At 32.0% G+C, this 20573-nt stretch overlaps 2 protein-coding genes across 2 annotated transcripts; one reads left to right on the top strand and one right to left on the bottom strand.

Moving 5' to 3' along the window:
* Nucleotides 1-1232: 1232 nt before the first annotated feature.
* LOC120157318 (40S ribosomal protein S9-2) lies at nt 1233-3085 on the top strand. The gene is made up of 3 exons (XM_039168486.1): nt 1233-1390; nt 1878-2259; nt 2721-3085. Exons 1-3 carry the CDS (start codon nt 1363-1365, stop codon nt 2902-2904), a joined length of 594 nt encoding a protein of 197 aa, XP_039024417.1. The 5' UTR covers nt 1233-1362; the 3' UTR covers nt 2905-3085.
* Nucleotides 3086-4011: 926 nt separating this feature from the next.
* LOC120157351 (transcription factor PRE6-like) lies at nt 4012-4611 on the bottom strand. Its single transcript, XM_039168501.1, has 2 exons — nt 4501-4611; nt 4012-4333 (listed from the first exon to the last, which is right to left on the bottom strand). The coding sequence occupies exons 1-2, from the start codon at nt 4609-4611 to the stop codon at nt 4193-4195; spliced, it is 252 nt and encodes an 83-aa protein (XP_039024432.1). The 3' UTR covers nt 4012-4192.
* Nucleotides 4612-20573: the final 15962 nt, after the last annotated feature.

The following is a 20573-nucleotide window of genomic DNA, read 5'->3' as shown; positions in this document are numbered from 1 at the left end:
GGTTACACTAACTAACAATCTTAAATAATCTTTTCTTGTGCTTCAAGGAACAAAAGGAAGTTACTAAATTTCGATCTGATTCGCAGGCAAACAAGAAGCAGGAACAAAGATTGCAGATTTTTGTGGTCTTGCAGTTTTGGTATTAGAAAAGCTCATAAATTCGAGGAATGTTTCGAATGGTGACATTCCATCAACCAGCCATGGCTGTTCTATCGAGGACCTTGAGCCTAATGAAAGCCAAATTCCCAAGTCATTTCCTGCAGATCAAGATGAGAGTCTATTTAATTATCTACTTAATGGTTACAATGAAAGTGAAGCTACATTAAGCAACCCTGAAGATCAGCAAAGAGAGGCATTCCTCGTCGACATCGAGATCGAACGAAACTCGGATGAAATCGTAAACAAGGAGCAATTCCAGGGTCCATTTTCAGTGGCAGAAGTGAAGCCTTTCAAGAGAATTTAGCAAGGTTGGTTTATAATTAGCTTCACAATCAGATGTAAACCAGTTAAATCATAAATGTATTTGCAGATTATGTTTTTGTGATTATCTTTTTCAAGTACGATTTCAATCCATCACGTCAATGAATATAAACCACAAAAACATTATATGTAGGAGTATAAATAAATATAACGTTCAATGAATTGTTTCGTAAACCGTACGTGTAACATTCATTTATTAAGTTAAATAAATGAGTATGAATATAATTTTTATGTTCATTTCATAAACGAAAAGACACGAATAGAAGTGTATTCAGTTCGTTTATGTTCACGAGCAATCTCATTTTAAAGTTCTTTTATTGGCTCGTTTATCGAATCATTTATCATGTTTTTTTTTACATTTTATATATTGGTGAAGATAGAGACTAAATTGAATACATGATAAACTTTAGAATTCAAATTGAAAAAATTAAGGAAATTAAGGACTAGTGAGATAATTTCATCATTTTTCTGAACATATAAATCAACATGTTCGTGTGCTAAACAAACATGTTGACGAGCACATAAAGGAACATGTTATTGAACGTTAGATGAACCGAACATAAAATACCTTAAAAAATAAAAATTGAACACGACTGTAATATTAAAAATTTAAAAATACAAACTGCCTTAAAAAAAACAAACGCTAACATTATTTTATTCATTCAAATTCGATTTATTTAACCCCTACTTGTTTAAGACTAAATGTTTTGATAAGCCCATGCAAACTAAGGCCAATAAAGGCCCAAAAAGAAGGAAAAAAAGAGGGAACATTAGGGTTCAGCATTTCTCTGTATCTATAAAAGGATTACTCCCTCAGCCTCCTTCACTTCCCCCGGTTTGTCTTTTTAGCTTTCTCTCCTCCGAAGTGAAGACGCCGCCTCCATGGTTCACGTCAGTTTCTACCGCAACTGTAAGCTAAACCTATTCTCTACTTTTCTTCCCTCTCTCTTTTGCATCTGTTTTTAACATAAACCGGTTGCTTAGTTTCAGTTTGTATCATAACAATGAAATCTTATCGATTTTCCAGTTTGATTGTTGTTGGTCTCTCATAAATGGGTGTTCTTGATGAATATAATTGACTTAATAATGGGAAAGCTTCCAACTCTCGGCTCTCGAGTTTGAATATTGGGAATGATGGGGTGGGTTTATGAGTGGGAGCGTGTTGCAGCTTGTTTGTACCATTAGCATCATTGTTTGATTAAATGTAATTTATAGAATCATAAATGTGTAATTTTCTTGTTTAGAGCAATGAGTTTTGGTTCTTTTGTTGATTAGACTAAAAAGAATTAAATATCAATTAGCTTTATGGTTGTTTTGGCTTCATTTGATATAAGGTTAAATTGTGTTATTTTGTTAAAAGTTATTTATATATTGGTGAAATTGATGCAATGTTGTAGATGGGAAGACATTTAAGAAGCCAAGACGTCCGTACGAGAAGGAACGTTTGGATGCTGAGTTGAGGCTTGTAGGAGAGTATGGTCTCCGATGTAAGAGGGAGTTGTGGAGGGTTCAGTATGCCTTGAGCCGTATCAGAAATGCTGCTAGGGAACTTCTCACTCTTGATGAGAAGAACCCTCGTCGTATTTTCGAAGGTGAAGCACTTCTGCGTAGGATGAACAGGTATGGGCTTTTGGATGAGAGCCAGAACAAGCTCGATTATGTCTTGGCTTTGACTGTTGAGAACTTCCTTGAACGCCGCCTGCAGACCCTTGTGTTCAAGTCTGGTATGGCAAAGTCGATTCATCATGCTCGTGTGTTGATCAGGCAAAGGCATATCAGGTAAAGATTTACTTTTTTTTTGGGTCAATGGAAACCATAGATTTAATGTATTTAAACTTGAGTTTGGAAGTCTTGCTTTAGTTGTTACCATGTGTGCAGAACATCTTTTGTTACGAGTTTATGAATGATGAATGTTTAAAAAGTATGTTTAGGAGTTCACATGTAATAAAATTACATCATCAGCTAAAATACTACTTCATGTTAGAGATTTATGTCTTCATGATTTAATCTTGAGATCATTCTTTCTTTTTGAAGAATTATGGGATCTACTGCCTCTAGTGTTGTTAAAAATCACTTGGCCAATTGCTGATGTGCCATTGTGTCTTCTGGTTTCCAAGTTGTGTGATTTATCGTATTCTGCTTTGCCTAGTTGAATATGTATGTGGCTCGACCGATTCTTTGGTTGTCCGAATGATATCCTGAATTTTGTATCCTGATGTGTTTGGCCTTTACCTTAATAGGGTTGGGAGGCAGGTGGTTAACATCCCATCCTTCATGGTGAGGGTTGACTCCCAGAAACATATCGACTTCTCTTTGACAAGTCCGTTTGGAGGTGGCCGCCCCGGAAGAGTGAAGAGGAAGAACCAGAGAGCAGCTGCCAAGAAGGCTGCTGGTGGAGATGGCGATGAAGAGGAAGATGAGTAAACCATGTGCTTCTGCCACCATTAGGACACCCTTAAAAATGCCCTTGCTTTTAAAACTTAACATTTCCTCCGTTGTTAGACATGGTTTGTGTTCTGTTTCAGGACCTTTAATGTAGTGGATGTTTGTATTTGTGGTCTTGGATTTGATGTTAAATTGAGCAATTTTTTTGTTTTGAGATTAAGATATGGTCCACCCATTTTGAGCAATGTCGTGCATTTTTTATTAACCCTAAATGTCAATGAAGTGGGCAATCTGCGAGGTTGATGAGTAGATTATCAAAACCTAATTAATAATGTGCCGAGTAAATTCAAGATTCACTAATTATTAATCATACATATGTTCATTAGTACTTGAATGAATATTTTTGTTATTGCTCTTTCTTGTTTCATTTTCTTTCTAGAAGAGGAATGTTAGTCGAGTTTAGTGTACAAATTTGGAAGCATTGTGTTAATTTTGTTGGGCGACGTCTATTTTACGATGACTAATTTTGTTGGGCGATGTCTATTTTAGATCACATTAGTCAAGATGAAATCATTTTTAAGACAATAATTTTTACCCCCAGATAACTGATTTATTTTCTACACTTATTTATATATCTATTTATTTATTATATTCGTTATTATTAATATTTTCTTTAACTACGGTTAGTTTACCAACACAAAGTAATTCCACCTTTTGGTTAGTAGGTAATTATTCATAGATTTTTTGTTGGCTTCCATAAGTGTAATTATTATGTTAGTTTAAGCATTTAAGTGAGAACATAAGATATAATAATAATGATGTCTGTGCTTAAACTTTGAAAAGCAACATTGAAACCACCTCTTGTCGCATTGCTTCCTTTCATGAAAAATGACTTGATTTAGGAAGGTTAAATTAGTGAAAATTAATGAGTGAGATTAATTCTTTGTTTTTCTTTTTCAGTAAATATCTTATCAATTTTTACTTTTAATTTTAACTATTTATTTTCATTCATCCAACGGTCCTAAATATATATAAAATTAAAAGAATTTTACACAATCTAATTGGATTCTTCTCATATATATTGTATATAATCATATTCTTTGTAAAACCAAACTTATCATCCATCAAACCATAAGAGTAATGGAAGATAAAACAAAAACAAAAATCCCTTAGAGCAAAACATGTAACCCTTTGCTTGTTCTCTTGGATGTCAACAATATCCCGGAACAACTCAGATGCAAAGACAGAAATGCTTATAATATATATATTCTTACAATACTTGAAGCAATATAAGTGTAGTGAAATGCAAGAATAAAAATTGCAGTGATTATTGTTGAAGTTGTCTAAGAATGTTTGCATTACTGCTGCTTTCGGCCTCCGATGAATTCAGTAACTCCGATATCCGATTGCTTAAATCATCCACCTCTCCATTAAGCTTCTTAATGTGATTGCATGTTTCATCCAGAAGCTGAATTTCAATATATATACAGATTTCAACAACCATAACCATAAATGGAAAATGCAGGAGAAAAGTGAAAACTAAGTGCATGGACTGACGTAAGATTTTACGAGAATTTAAAAATTTCAGTCCCCTCGATCCATCCCTGTGTGTGGGGGTTTGTGGACTGTTCTTACCTTAGCTTCATTTCTTTTCTTCTTCTTGTTAGTTGATGAAAGCTCTCTAACTCTGAGGCTAAAATCTTCATTTCCATTGCTCCTGCTGCCATTTGATCTTTTGCTAGACATGGGGAAAAAATGAGAGTTTTGATGTTTGGGTATTGATTTTGCAGTTGTTTAATGGTGATTGATTTATATAGAAGTAATAGTAGTAATTAGCCATTTTTACGTGTCATAATCATGTTTAAGAAACCATTCGACATCGGAGAGGAATTATAGGGACTTTTTTGGTTGTGTTGGAGACGATAACATGATTAAGATGCGTATGCTATTGACTAAATGATGGAAATTGAAATCCAATCTCCAACCCTATGGCCATTGGTCAATAAGCTATTGATAGGGTTTTATGTGAAATAATCACCAACCTCTTGGTCGGTAATTAAAAAAATTACTTAATTTGCCACATCTATAATCTCGTGACCACTTGATTATGGGTGGATTCTAATATGATCATTGCTCTTTTAATTTTGTCAAGCATACCGCTTAACTATTTAAATGAAATCAATTAAGTCACTTACCGTTCACATTTGATGGAGAAGCTGACATGACAGTTAATAAACTTGATATAATTACATATTTGATCTTTATTACTTACACATGTCACTAGTGACATGTATCACGACATATGTCACGATCATATTAGAATCCAACCATAATTAAGTGTTCACAGGTGTAGTTTATCCTATAATAATACATGAATGTACCTCAACTTGTACATATTGGCTTAGGGTTTGACAATTTAACATCTATGATCCTTTCTCTTATCCCATGTTGCAAACATGGATTTGTGGCTTTGGGAAGAATGTAGGCAATAATAATGAGTTTTGAATCTTGAAATTTGGTAGGAAGAATCTTGGATGAGCAAGGGCTTGGAAGAAGGGATAGATCGAAGGAGGGGGTAGAGTCGTAGAGACGGTCGACTCCTCTAAATATTTTAGATATATTGTTTTTGTATTTTTTAGTGATGATATGTTTTTGCCTCCTAAAATTTTATAAGTTTGTCTCTTCCAAAATTTCATAAATTTACTTCCTTCTTGATATAAAATCTTACGTCCGTCTCTTCTCGGAAGTATAAAGCTAAAGCATGAAATATGATAATGTTGTCTCGCATGAGCTTCATCATTCTCCGATTGTTTCCTTGTTTTTTGCCTCAACTTTTCGAGGCCCATGAATTAGTAAATAAATAAAAGGGAAATTGTGAATCTGCAAGTTCAAGCAACATCAATACCAACTTTTCATTAAACTTCTGTTTCAAGAATCCACATCAAGTAGAACAAAAGCACTTTCACCAAACATAAAACAAAACTTACACTGAAACTTGTTTTATATATAAATAGTCATTGCCATTGCCATATTCCACAGACAGATAGCCGACACCAGATTCAAATGACAAAGCTTGAGAGTAGGGATAGATCGAGGAAGTGTGGGGGCTATCACATTATTTAAAAATTTCAAATTTCTATATAGTTTATTTATTTTCTGTTAATATCTAATTTTTCATCTTTGAAATTTTGTAATTTGAAAAATTCTTATCTATTCAAGAATAGAAGCATGACGAACCTTTAAGATCAAATATGAATAGTAATAGTAGTCTACTTTAATTTAGGCTTAATAAAAAAAAATGTTCAAACTATACCCTTTTTCTTAAGTGGTGTCTAAACTATTTTTTGTCAATCTAGGTGTGTAATGTTATAAATGTTACTAATTTAGGTATCTCGTCCCCATTAAAAAAGTTTGTTAAGTGACATATTCTAGTAATTTTTATTTTTTTTAAAAAAGCAAAAAAACTTAGAAATATTATTATATTTAAAAAATTATATTTTTTTTCTAAATTTACCAAAAAAAATCCAATCCCTAACCCTAACCTTACCTCTCTTGCTAGTCACGAACGTTGACGTTGACATCGTCCTTGTCATCTCCCTTGTTTGTCGTCGTCAGCCTTGTCGTCGATATGACCGTCAGAGTTGTTGTATGTCATGAATAGTGTGGGTGTCATGATTTTCAAACTGTCGAGATTTGTCGGGTTCTGGGTGGTCGGAATCATCTTATCGTCGGCTGAAGGTTTGATCAGGTGGTGGTCCGGTGGCAAAAGTGGCGGCTGAAATTGGTATAGGATTGAAATTAGGGTTTTCAAAGTTTTTGGGGGTTTTAAGATTTTTGAAAAGTTTGGGCTTTTATTTAATAAAAAATATTTTTAAGTTTTTAATTTTAAATTAATTTTTCAAAATTATATAAACGCGATACGTGTCACTTAATGGAATATTTTAACGGCCGTTACGACCAATACACCTAAAATGGTAACGTTTGTAACGTCAGACACTTGAATTGACCGAAAAAAGTTTGGGCACCATTAACAAGTAGTTATGCAATTCATTGTCCAACACCATATCTATTTAGACTGATAACCTACGAGTAGTTATCATAACCCTACACACTTGATAATTAATTGCATAACTCACTCTATCTTTAGAACAAATAAATCATATATAAATGTTCTAACCAACAAATAGCCTCTTGATGTGAAATGAAAGCACACCAAACTGCTAACAAAAGGGATTTAGAAAGTAATTTACCCTAAAATGTTTTAGGACGGGAAGGGCACGTCCTCTACACTTTTCATTACCCAAATGCCCACACTCTAATGTTAGTGGGTTTGGGTCGAAAATCAATGTTCTCAAAGGCACTACTCACTATTGCTATTCCTCTTAGTGCCTTGAATATTTAGGTCGAGCTACAATGGATATGATATAAAAAAAGTAAATTATACCATTAAAAAATTAATATAATTGTTGGCGTGATATTTTTTTCAATGATGATGTGGCTTTAGTTTATGGTGATATGTCAATATCATTGTTAATTTTGTAACAACGGATGACCAAAATGAAACTAAACTAAACGTTAGGTATAATTTAAAAAAATAATAGTTGATTGGCCAAAACGAAACAAAAGTGATAGTTGAATATTAAAAATGTAGTTTATCCTAAAAAATATTCTTATAACATTATAAATTGTCATTTAGAAAAGAGATATTTTAATCTTTCCATAAATGAATTGGTATTTGGTTACTTGGTGACATTATACAATCAAGTACTTTACTAATAATATAGGTAGTTAAGATAATAAATTTATTGAGTGACATCGATAATAAAAAAGAGTGTTATTTTCCTTAAAAGTATTCGAGTTCGAGTAAGGGACGAAACCAATTTTTTCCTTAAAAGATTAATCTTGAATTTTAATCTTTTACGAGAATCAAAATATAAATTTACTATTGTATTGGTTTATACTTTGCAACTTTTATAAACATCAAAATTGCACGCTTTTGTTTAGGGGAAGAGCATCCTTAAGACTAGTGGGCCGTGTCTCTCCCAAAAAAAAATAAAATATATATAGAGAGAGATATATATAATATATATATTAAAATATTACATTTGGTTCTCTCAAGAGACGTGTATAATAAATTATTAAATTTGATTGCCTAAGAGATCTATTAATTAGTTAAGTAGTCAATAATACTCATATTGTCTCACCTTGTGTGGGTTCAAATCTTGATATTTGTGTTATAAATATAATACATATTTACGTAATAAAAAAATTGACTGCCTAAAAAATATGTATATACCTTTAGAATTTAGAAATCAATTAAATATTATTTATCAAAAACAAATAATATCCATTTTCTTTTGTCGATTTTTATTTTAAAATACAAAAAATTATGTATTTTTTCATCTTTGGTTGTTCATCTTCTTTGAATTGTTCATCTTTTTTAAGTTGACGACTTCAATAAAATTATAAAGTATTTCATCTCAGTTGAAGATAATTTTTTTTAAAATATTTTTAATTCAATAAATATTTATGATTTTATTATATATATATATATTATGTGGGTTCATGAATTTTAATCTTTTAAAAAATCTACACATACACACACACATATATGCACACACACACAAATTGAGGGAGAATAAGGAGTTCAACAGGAAAAAAGTCGAAAGTAAGTGTACCATCCTCTTACTTTGCTATTGATGCAACTGTAAAAATTATCACCCAAATTTCTAGAACTATAAGTAATGTTGCATGCCCAAAATTATTGACATGAATGAAACATGGATGAGAATGAAATTTCAAAACAAAGAGACAAATACATTTTAATGATGGTATATTATGAGACATGGTGGATATATGTGCTATATACTTAGATTAGAGACATGTTATACTTTGTTTTAAGCATATTATATGATACTTTATGAGGTATTTAATGCATTTTGACATGATCATAATAAATTAGGACTAAAAAATTAAATAGTTAAAGATAAGGTTGATTGAACATTGCTGTTGAAATCCAATACAACTTATAGGTAAATATATAATTATCATTTGGGAGATATAGCTTGGGAATATTCTAGATTAATATAGAAAGAGTATATTTCTAGATATATCCATAAAATAATCTAGATATTTGTATTATTTAATACTATGTCTAGAATTATCTATTAGAATAATTTAGATATTTATAATGTTAAATGGTTAAGATGTTAACATGTGTCAACAATCCAATGACTATTAAAATCTATAAATATGAGTGAGTTTAAATTATAATAAGAGTGAAAGAGAGAGAAAAGAGTGTACTTATACTAGTTCCCCCCTAAATTTAGATTTTTAAAATATTAAAATTATAATTTAAGTTCTTAAAATTTCAAAAAAAAAATTACCCTCTCAAATTTTTTAAAAATTCATATTAAACTTTAAATTTTTTTAATGTTCTGTTTAATGTGTAATTGTCTTCTTTCATTAAAATGTTTTAAGTCTGGTTTGTTTTAATATTAATGATTTATTAAAGATCTATATTGAACAATCAATTGATAGAAAGAAAATCAAAATAATTATGATTATTGAAGATCATTCGTTGGAGTTGGTTATTGCAAATCCAGAAATGGTTGCAATTGGTTTAAAGTCAGTGTCAACATTGTTTTTTCACCCGGGTGGAAAAAAAAACTAGGACGACTTAAGGTTTTTTCTTTGAAAAGAGTTTGAAACGTTGGGAGTCACTACCAATCATTTTAAGGTGAAATCGATACACCATAAAAATTGGGTAAATTTAATAAAACTTTTTATTTTTTTTTATCAAAATACCAAGTTTAGGGTATATGAAAACCATAAAATAGGTTCGGGAGTCAGTTACGTGTGGGGAAGGATTAGCACCCCCACAACGCCTAAAAATTGGTACCTAGTTGATTACCCTATATTTAGATTTGAAAATTTTGAGTTCGAACTTTATCTAATTAAAATAATTAAAAAATACAAAGTTAAAAAGAGTATTCGTTTATTAAAGCCAATAACATTCACCCCTAGCATGAATGCGAGAGATCAACTATTGTTCCCAATAATCGGACATTTCCTCGATATTTTATAAATCATGATGCAGTCTTGAAAAAGATGTCGACCTATTTCGGGAATCACCAGTAGTCACCCCCTGAGCATACTTGCGGGAGATATATTATTGACTCCCTAATAAGTGAACATTGCCTTAGGTTTTAAAACATTATACAATAAAATAGTTTATTATTAACCCTAATTAAACTAAGAGTAGATTAAGGCTTTCTCTAACTTAAAGTGTCAAATTATGAATAATTAAAGAACCTAGAGCTAAACCTGATAGTGAAGTCTGTAATATTAACTCAAATTTATTTTAACCAAATATTGAGTCAAATAATCAAAATGGTCATTCGGGGCATATTAAAGCGAAAACCAAATGGAATTATTCCCTATATTAAATGAATAAGGTGAAATTAAACATAGGATAAAGGTTCTAACTCTTAACCTACTCGATTATGTCAAATTGGAATTCTAATTTAAGTTTAGGGATTGACTGTGATTGTTTAAAGTAAAGGGACCAATCCTATGACCTAAGGCTCTAACTAACCTTAATTATAAACAAAAGTAAACATAACTAAAAGTTAAATGACTAAATCTAAACTAAGGCTTTAAATATTTATTATATTAATTATCTTAACCGGAAAGTCAATTTTAATCCTTGGGCATGAAAATAAAGACCAAATGGAAAATTCCCATAATCTTAAATTTAAGGACTAATGTGTTAAAAAACTAAGACTAAAGGACTAAAATGAAAATAAAATATTAACATTCTAAGATTTAAATGAATTAAAACGAAATTACAAAAAAAAACATAAGAAATTACTTTAATGAATGTACCTGAAAAGAAATAAGAAATGAAAAACAAAATTAGAATGTTAGTTACAATAATCTAATTAAAATAAATAATTTAAATGTATAAATTAGGAAAATAAGATAAATTAAAATAAATAAATAGATGTAACGTCAAAAGTCTTGAATTGAACGACATGAAAAGTAGATAAGATTGAAGTTAGGGAATAATTTAAAATAAGGACTAAAATAAAATAAAATCAAGGACTAAATTGTAATTAAATAAATCAATTAAATTAGGGACTAAATTAAAATGTATAGAAATGTTTAGGGGTTAAATAGTAACTAATTAATATAGTGACCTAATTGAAGTAAATGCAAAATTAATCATGAAATTGCTTAGTTAAAACAAGGATGAATATGTAAAAACACGCGTAAACTACAGAGACCTAAAAGAAAATAAACCAAAAAGTTAATACTTAGAAATAAAAATAGAAAATAACAAGATAAGGATATTAAATTTAAAATAAAAATGAAAAGATCGCATGATAGTGACCAAAATGCAAATTAGAGGAACTTGGAAGGACAACGGAAGAGATTAGATCCTTCGGGTCCAAAATGCATGTATAGGGGCCAAAACGACGTCATTTGGTTCCGACTATATAAGCCTTTTTTCTCTATTTTTTTCATTCTTGCTTCTGCACACTCTCTCTCTATGCTCAAAATTCTCTCTCCTCTCTCTATATTTCCGAAAATCGACGATGAGCGCTATTACTGACAGTCACCGGTGGCCTTTCAGGCCCAAATTACATGAGCTTGTTTTCCTTGACATGATGGTTGTAGATCCGGCCACCGTTTTATGAAAACGGTCCCTAATAATACGAAATGAGCCGATAACCTCTAAGCTTCCAAGCTCCAATCTCCACCGTCCACCGTTAGATTGGACTGATTTCGAGATATGTCACTTCGGGGGTATGGGTTACCTTTTCACCGTTTGGATTCACCAACGGAAGCTCCTAACGCCGACGCGGCTTTGGCCGAGATGTAAAACTATCATCTTTCTTTCCTTTTTTTTCTTTATTTTTTTTGTTTGGCTCTTTTTGCTAGTTTCGAATGGGTATCACTTTTGTGGATTGTTTTGTTGGTTTTTTATTTTTGAAAAGAAAAAATGCTTGCTAAGTAATTAATTGGTTTTATTGCTCGGTAAGGAATGAAAAGAAACAATAATCTATGTATTATTTTAATCGATAAAAATGGGGAGATTGCTTTACATTGCTTCTGTCGATCGAAGGGGAAGAAGAATGGCAAGACCCCTTTACAATGTTTTTTCTTTCTTTCGAATTTAGAGCCCCTTTTTTTATTTTCTATTGTGGGTTTATATAACCCCAAATTACAAATTTTATTTCTTTTGTTCGCATGTGATATACTGTGGCTGAGATGGGATCGGTTGGTGGCACAGTGACAGTGGTAGGGGAGTGGAGATGGCAGGGAGAGGGTGCAACAACAGTGACCAGACATGGGCTCCAGCATGGAATGCCTTGATTTCATGGAATTTACATTTGTTTTCTTTCTTTTATGCTTTTTGGTAATAATAATATAATAATAAATAATTTTGAGATAAAAAATGGTGATTACAGTGACCAGACATGGGCACCAGCATGGGATGCCCAGATTTCATGGAATTTACATTCTTTTTTTCTTTTTCTTTCTTTTATGCTTTTTGGTAATAATAATATAATAATAATTAATTTTGGGATAAAAAATGGTGATTACAGTGAGTCGTTGAAGTTGGTTCTTGTAAATCCACAAATGATTACAACTGATTTAAGTCATTCATTGAAGTTGGTTCTTGCAAATCCTTAAATGGATTGTCATGAGGGCTTGTAAAACTCAAGTATGCAATAAACAAACAAATATTAAAGATCTATATTGAACAGTGAATTGATAGAAAGAAAATCAAAACACTTACCGTTGTTGAAGATCAATCATTGGAGTTGGTTCTTGCGAATCCATAAATGGTTGCAACTGGTCCAAGTCATTCGTTGGAGTTGGTTCTTGCAAATAAATAAATGGTTGCAATTGGTTCAAGCCATTCGCTTGAATTGGTTCAAGCCATTCGCTTGAATTGGTTCAAGCCATTCGCTTGAATTGGTTCAAGCCATTCGCTTGAATTGGTTCAAGCCATTCGCTTGAATTGGTTCAAGCCATTCGCTTGAATTGGTTCAAGCCATTCGCTTGAATTGGTTCAAGCCATTCGCTTGAATTGGTTCTTGTAAATCCATAAATAGATTGTCATGAGGTTTTATAAATCACAAGTCTGCAATAAACACACAAATATTAAAGAATTATACTGAAAAGCAATTGATGGAAAGGAAATCAAAACACTTACAATTGTTGAAGATTATCCATTTTAGTAGTGTGAAAGCAACTTCAGATCTCTCTTGATCTTTTTTTTTATTCTTGAAATCAACAATTTAACTCTTGATTTTTTTAATATTACTTATATACTGTCAGAATTGAACTTGGTTAAGTCTTGAATTGAGCTTCCAACATTATATAAAAGTATTGGGTTTGCGTCAATTAAATGGATGTTGTCTCCTCGATTGTTCATTATCCATCAAATTTCTGACCAACATTGTTTTATGAAACCGACCAACATTGAACCCCACCAGAAAGAGACTTTGTTAAGGTTAACTTAGATGTAGGTTTTGTTAAGGTAGTTTGAGATAGAAACAACATATTAAATCCCCTACAAATCAGTAGATTATTCATGTCTTTTTTTTTAAAAGAAAGAAAGAATCATAATCAATATTGGACTCGAAGAAATGATTCATGCATATAATTATAATAATAAGACTGAAATAACGTATTTTCTTCTTGTCATGCATGTGTCATTATCTTGGTACCATTTTATTTTTGGTCACCCCTTTTTCAGCATCTCCAGTCTATCTCCCTGTGGATCAGACCATAAATAGCATGCCAAGCTCTCCATCAGCATCTCCAGTTCTTCATAATTTAACAAACGTTCTCGATGAAAATTCTATCAAAAAGTGAATCACGTGAGGGCTTTGAATTTAATGGATATCCATCTTTAAAGAAAACAAGTGATTCATTTGATATAAAAGAGCCAATCAAGTTTAAGTCTAGTTTTTTTACTCGTGTTCGGTGTTTTTTTCATTAAATTGTTTTAAATCTGGTTTGTTTTTAGTATTAATGGTTTATTAAAGATCTATGCATATATTATAATAATAAGACTGAAATAACATATTTTTATCAAGTTTTATTAATGTCTTTTTTTTAAGAAAAAATCTGAATCACTATTGGACCCAAAGAAAAGATCAATGCATATATTATAATAATAAGACTGAAATAACATAACTTTATCTTGTAATACATATGCCGATATGTGTCGTTATTTTGGTACCATTTTAATTTTTGTCACCCATTTTCAGCATGTCTAGTATATCTTCCTATGGATCAGGCCATAAATAGCATGTCAAGCTCTCCATCAGCATCTCCAGTTCTTCATAATTTGATATACGTTATCGATGAAAATCCTATCAAAAGTGATGCACTTGAGGGTTCTGAATTTAGTGGATATCCATCTCTAAAGCAAAGAAATGATTTCTTTGATATAAAAGAGTCGATCAAAGTTTTAAGTCTAATTTTTTATGTTGCAGAATACGACTATCACATAGAGCAAAATCACAACTGATAATTTGAGAAAATAAAAATGAAAATAAAGAAGATACAAATTTTACGTGGAAAACCCCTAAATAATATAAGGTAAAAACCACAGGAAATGGTAAAAGAATTTCACTATGAGAAAATAGGAATTACAACTTCTCTCGATCTAACAAGGAGAAAACAATAACAATTCTCTCTTGATAAAAAGGAGAAAACAACTCTCAAGAAAACTCTCTAAATTCTCTAGTATTGGGAGAAAACTAGAATGATTTGGGATGATTTTGAAGCTAAATGAGTTAGGGTATTTATAGTTGAAGCTTAAGGACTAATATTGTAAATAGCCTAAAGTTTAAGGACTAAATTTAGTAATTTTACCATTTATATTTCAACAATTGCTGCACCTTTTTGGTGCCTACCATTTTTTCCCACAATGCACCGAAAGTGCATTTGACTTTCAACAATCTCCCACTTGAAGATTTGATTGGAACAATCATAGATTAACACCATTCTTTCTACCTTGTACTATAATGTTGCTTACGTCTCTGACAGGCCACAAGAGGATCGACACAACGTAAATTTATCAGCGGTGATCGCTTTCGTCATGAAATCTGCTATGTTGTCTTTGGTATGGATCTTCTGCATATCTACTGTTCCTTCTTCCACCTTTTCATGAATGAAATGGTACTAAACTCGTATGTGCTTTGTCCTTGAATGAAATGTTGGATTCCTTGCTAGATGCAAGACGCTTTGACTGTCACAAAACAAAGAGACATACTCTTGATTGTGCCCAAGCTCCTCCAATAGCATCTTTAACTAAATTGCTTCTTTATTGGCTTGTGTAGCTGCTACATATTCTACCTCTGTTGTGGATGTAGCCACAACTGACTTCAACTTTAAACACATATCATGTAGTAGATTTACTTTTATTCAAATCCCCTGCATAGTCAGAATCAACATACCCATTGATAAGTAAATTTGATCCTCCGTAAAATAATGCAACATTTGAGGTCCCTTTGATGTATCTCAAGATCATCTTTATTGTATTCCAATGCTCTTTACCTGGATTCGACATGTACCGACTAACCACTCCCACTGCTTGTGCAATGTCTGGTCTTGTGCATATCATAGCGAACATTAAACTTCTCACTGCCGATGCATACAGTACTTGAGACATCTTCATCCTCTCTTCTTCACTGCTAGGACTCATACTGGAGGATAATTTGAAGTTAAAATAAAAGGGGTAGAAATTGGCTTACAATCTTGCATGTTGAATCTTGACAAGATCTTCTTCAAGTAATTCTTTTGTCGAAGTCAAATCTTCATATTACTTCTGTCTCGGTGAATTTACATCCCTAGAATCTTGTTTGTTGATCCCAAGTCCTTCATTTCAAATTCCCTAGCCAGTTGTGCCTTTAATTCTTCAATATGATCTTTGTTGGGTCCTGCAACCAACATGTCATCCACATACAACAGCAATATAAAAAAATCGTTATCATCAAACCTCTTGAAATAAACACAAGGGTCTGCATTAAGTCTGTTGTTTCCAAGGCACATAATGAATGAATCAAATCTCTTATACCAACACCTCGTCACATGCTTTAGATCGTACAAAGATTTGTTAAACCTACAAACCAAGTTCTTCTTTTCTTTTTCTTCAAAACCTTCAGGATGGAGCATATAAATCTCTTCTTCAAGATTTCCATGAAGAAAAATTGTTTTAACATCTAGTTGTTCTTCTTTTTGAGCATATCCTTTAACCATCAGTCTTGCACGATTCCTCTCAACTTGATCATCATTGTTTCGCTTTATTTTGAAGACCCATTTGTTACCAATTGGTTTCCTTCCTTGTGGTAGTGGCACAAGGTCCCATGTATTATTTTTATGAAGGGCTTCAATTACTTCTTGTATCGCCATCATCCACAGTGAAGCATCTGAGTTATTTATTGCCTCCTAGTATGTTAATGGCTCACCGTCCTCTGTTAAAAGGCAGTATGCAATATTTCCTTCTATAACATAATCTGAGTGCCAATTGGGATGTCTTTTCACAAGATCTGGTTGACGAGTTGTTGGAGCTTCAGAACTCTCTGGTTCTTGTTCATCATGTGCTGATTCTGCTTCAGAAGAATCTCATTGTTCAAACTCCTTTGTAGTTTATCTTCTACAAAGATAACATCCCTGCTGATGACCACTTTGCGGGCAGTGGGATCCCACAAGTGATACCCCTTTACACCATCAACTTACCCCAAGAATTTACATTTCCTGGATTTTAGATCCAGCTTTGAGATTTCTTGGGAGTTGTACATCACAATACTTCCAAATACATGGAGGTTTGAATAATCAGTTGGTTTACCAGTCCACATTTCCATTGGTGTCTTCAGCTCTATCGCAGTTGATGGAGCTCGATTCACCAAATAACAGGCGGTATTGACTGCTTCTACCCAAAATGATTTTTCTAGGCCTGCAACTCTCATCATTGCTCTTGTTCATTTTAACAAGGTTCTGTTCATCCGCTCTGCCACTCCATTTTGTTGAGGAGTGTTCGCCACCGTGCACTGTCTTTTGATGCCTTCTTTTCTGCAAAAGTCATCAAATTCTTCACTTATGTATTCTCCTCCATTATCTGTTCTAAAACAGTTGATCTTATTTCTAGAATTAAGTTCCACTCGTGCTTTGAAGTTTTTGAAAGTTAAAAACACGTCTGACTTCTTTTTAATAGGGTACACCCAACATCTCCAGGAGTAGTCATCAATAAATGAGACAAAATATTTTAATTCGCCTAGGGATGTAACTGGTGCTTGCCATACGTCAGAGTGAACCAATTCTAGAACAATTTTACCTCTAGAATTGGACGTGTTGAATTTCAATCGGTGTTGCTTACTTGTTATGCAATGCTCACACAAAGTAAGTGATACCTTTGTTAAGCCTAGAAGTAGCTTTTGCTCCACAAGGACTTTCATTCATTGTTCTGACATGTGTCCAAGTTTCTGATGCCATAGCATTGCAGAATCTGAACTACATGAGGCAACAGAGGCTTCTGCTTGTAGCAAAGTCTCTCCCTTCAGCATGTACAAGTTTGCTGCTATCTTTTCGCCTTTCATCACCACAAGTGCTCCACAAAACACCTTCATGATTCCTTTCCGTGTTTCAATCTTGCTTGCATTATTATCCAACAATTCGTAGGATAATAAATTTTTCTTCAAGCCTTTCATGTGCCGTACATCTCGAAAAACTTTAATTGTTTCATCATACATCTTCAATTTGATGGTCCCCACGCCAATGATCTCTAAGGCATGATCATTGCAACTATACACAGATCCTCCTAAGACAGGTTCATAATGATAGAACCATTCTCTTATTGAGGTCATGTGATATGTTGCTCCTGAATCAATGAGCCATATATCTGTAAATCTCTTTCTACCTTCCACAGTGGTTAACGCTTCACAACATAGAACATCTCCATCATCTAAAGTGTTTGCGGTATTGCCTTGTGGATTGGAATTTTTACTTAGACTCCAACAATCCTTCTTCAAGTGACCCTTCTTTCCACAGTTGTAGCACTTTAAATTCTTCTTGCTTCTCGACTTTGATCCATGTTTGTTACTGCTGCTTTGGCCACGTTCTGTTGATCTCCCTCTCATCGTTGTCAATGTTTTTAATTGTTGCAGATTTACTTGTCTATATTCCTTGTTCTTGCACCAATTTTCTTCTTGTAGAATAGCAGATGCAACGTCATCGAAGACTAAACTAGTGACATTAGTGTTTGTCAAGTTGATGATGAGTTGATCATACGAATCATGTAGACTTTGAAGTAGAAGTTTAGCACGTTCTTGTTCTCATATTGTACATCTTAAGGATGTAAGCTGAGAAAATAACGTGTTCAGTGTGTTTAAGTGCTCCGTCACTGAAGTAGAGTCTGACATTCGGAGAGTGTACAATTTCCTCTTAAGGAAAATTTTATTGTGCAACGATGTGGCATCGTACAATTTCGTGAGATGATCCCATATCTCCTTAGCTGCACTCTTCTCTTCGATGCTTGACAATACTTCATCTGCTAATCCTAGATGAAAGTTTGCCATAGCATTCTCGTCCATTTCGATCCATTTGTTGTCATCTGTGAAATCTACCGACCTTTCACTGATAGCTGCTAAACAACCTTCTTTCCTCAGAATGGCCTTCATCTTCAATTTCCATAATGAAAATTTTCTCCCATTAAACTTTTCAATATCAAACGTTGCCATAACTTCTATTACGGATAGTTCCCACTATTTCACTATTGTGAATAGTTCTCTGGAACCTTCAAAGAATGGGTAATACCTTCTTACTTTCTTATGTTGGAGGATCCACCTTTTGGTGGCAACCATAAAGACAATAAGTAGATATTACACACTCATATCTGGCTCTGATAACAATTGTTGTGGAATACGACTATCGGATAGAGCAACATCGCAACTGATAATTTGAGAAAATAAAAATGAAGATAAAGAAGACACAAATTTTATGTGGAAAACCCCTAAATAATATAGGGTAAAAACCACGGGCAATGATAGAAGAATTTCACTATGAGAAAATATGAATTACAACTTCTCTCGATCTAACAAGGAGAAAACAATAACAATTCTCTCTTGATAAAAAGAAAAACAACTCTCAAGAAAACTCTCTAAATTCTCTAGTATTCGAAGAAAGCTAGAATGATTTGGGATGGTTTTGAAGCTAAATGGGTTAGGGTATTTATAGTTAAAGCTTAAGGACTAATCTTGTAAATATCCTAAAGTTCAAGGACTAAATTTAGAAATTTTACCATTTATATTTCAACAATTGTTGCACCTTTTCGGTGCCTACCATTTTTTCCACAATGCACCGAAAGTGCATTTGACTTTCAACATTTTACACGTGTTTCTAGGGTTGAGTAAAACTCGACTCAACTCAAAAAATCAATTTTTTTTTTTAATTTTGAGTTATTTGAGTTGTGTTATTCGAATTAACTCGAATTATGTTGAAATTTGAAAATTTTGAGTTACTCAAAAAACCAAAAATTTGGTTACTATTTTGACAGTTTTGCAATTTAGTCCCTAATTTCCTTATTTCTTCAATTCTTCCTTCATTTTAAGTCATTTTTTACCAAATTTAAACCACATACTCCTAAACCATCGTAGAATATCAATGTGCTTTCAATTCATCTTTTTGGTAACAATTTTTTATTTTTCAATTTAGTCCCTAAACTTTTCATGATTTCTTTATTTCTTCAATTCATCATTCATTTTAAGTCCATTGTTTTACCAAATTTGAATGACATATTCCTATACCACTATAGAATACCTATGTAACTTCAATTCTTATTTTTTTAACTAAAAATATACTTTTTTATTTAGTCCCTTAACTTTGCATTTTACTCAATTTGGTCTTTTCACTGCAATTGTTTCTTTCTTCCCATAAATTCCTTGACTCTTTTATACTCTCATCAACAATTTACCCTCAAAATATATTTTTTAAAAATATAATATTGTAAATATAATTTATAATTTTTGAATGTATTTAATATATTAAATACCATTATATAGTTTAAAGATTACAAACAAATATATATATATATATATATATATATATATATATATATATATATATATATATATATATATATATATATATATATATATATTATGGTTAGAGAAATTTAAAATTCAAGAATTATCATAATACTATAAATAATTTTGATAAAATTTATAGAGAAACTCAAATAACTCGACTCAAATTTCATAAATTCGACTTGACTTGAAAAAAATTTAAGTTAAATTTAAGTCACAAAATACAACTCGTCAACTCGAATAACTCGAAATATTTTTACTTGACTCAACTTGACCGAATGATCAGCCCTAGTAGTTAATACATAAATTGTAATTTGGTTTAATTATAAGTAGAAAATTTGAATTTTTGGTTCATTTTAATATATGTACCTTTGATTTTGATTCAATTATACGTATTTATAAAAATAAATAAATACATCTATTTAATTTTTATATTTAATAAATATAATTATTTATGTATATATTATATAAACGTAAAATGAAGTTATACTAATAAAAGTTCTAGTGATATTTATTCACTGAATTAAATCAAAACTTCACGTATCACATAATACATCCATAAAAGTTGATGTAATTGTATCCTTTTAAAGGAGTCAAAAT

This window comes from Hibiscus syriacus, unplaced genomic scaffold, assembly GCF_006381635.1.
Source record: "Hibiscus syriacus cultivar Baekdansim isolate YM2019G1 unplaced genomic scaffold, ASM638163v2 tig00111244_pilon, whole genome shotgun sequence".
NCBI lineage: Eukaryota > Viridiplantae > Streptophyta > Magnoliopsida > Malvales > Malvaceae > Hibiscus > Hibiscus syriacus.
Note: the sequence above shows the minus strand (reverse complement) of the source record. Positions and strands in the feature narration are given on the sequence as shown.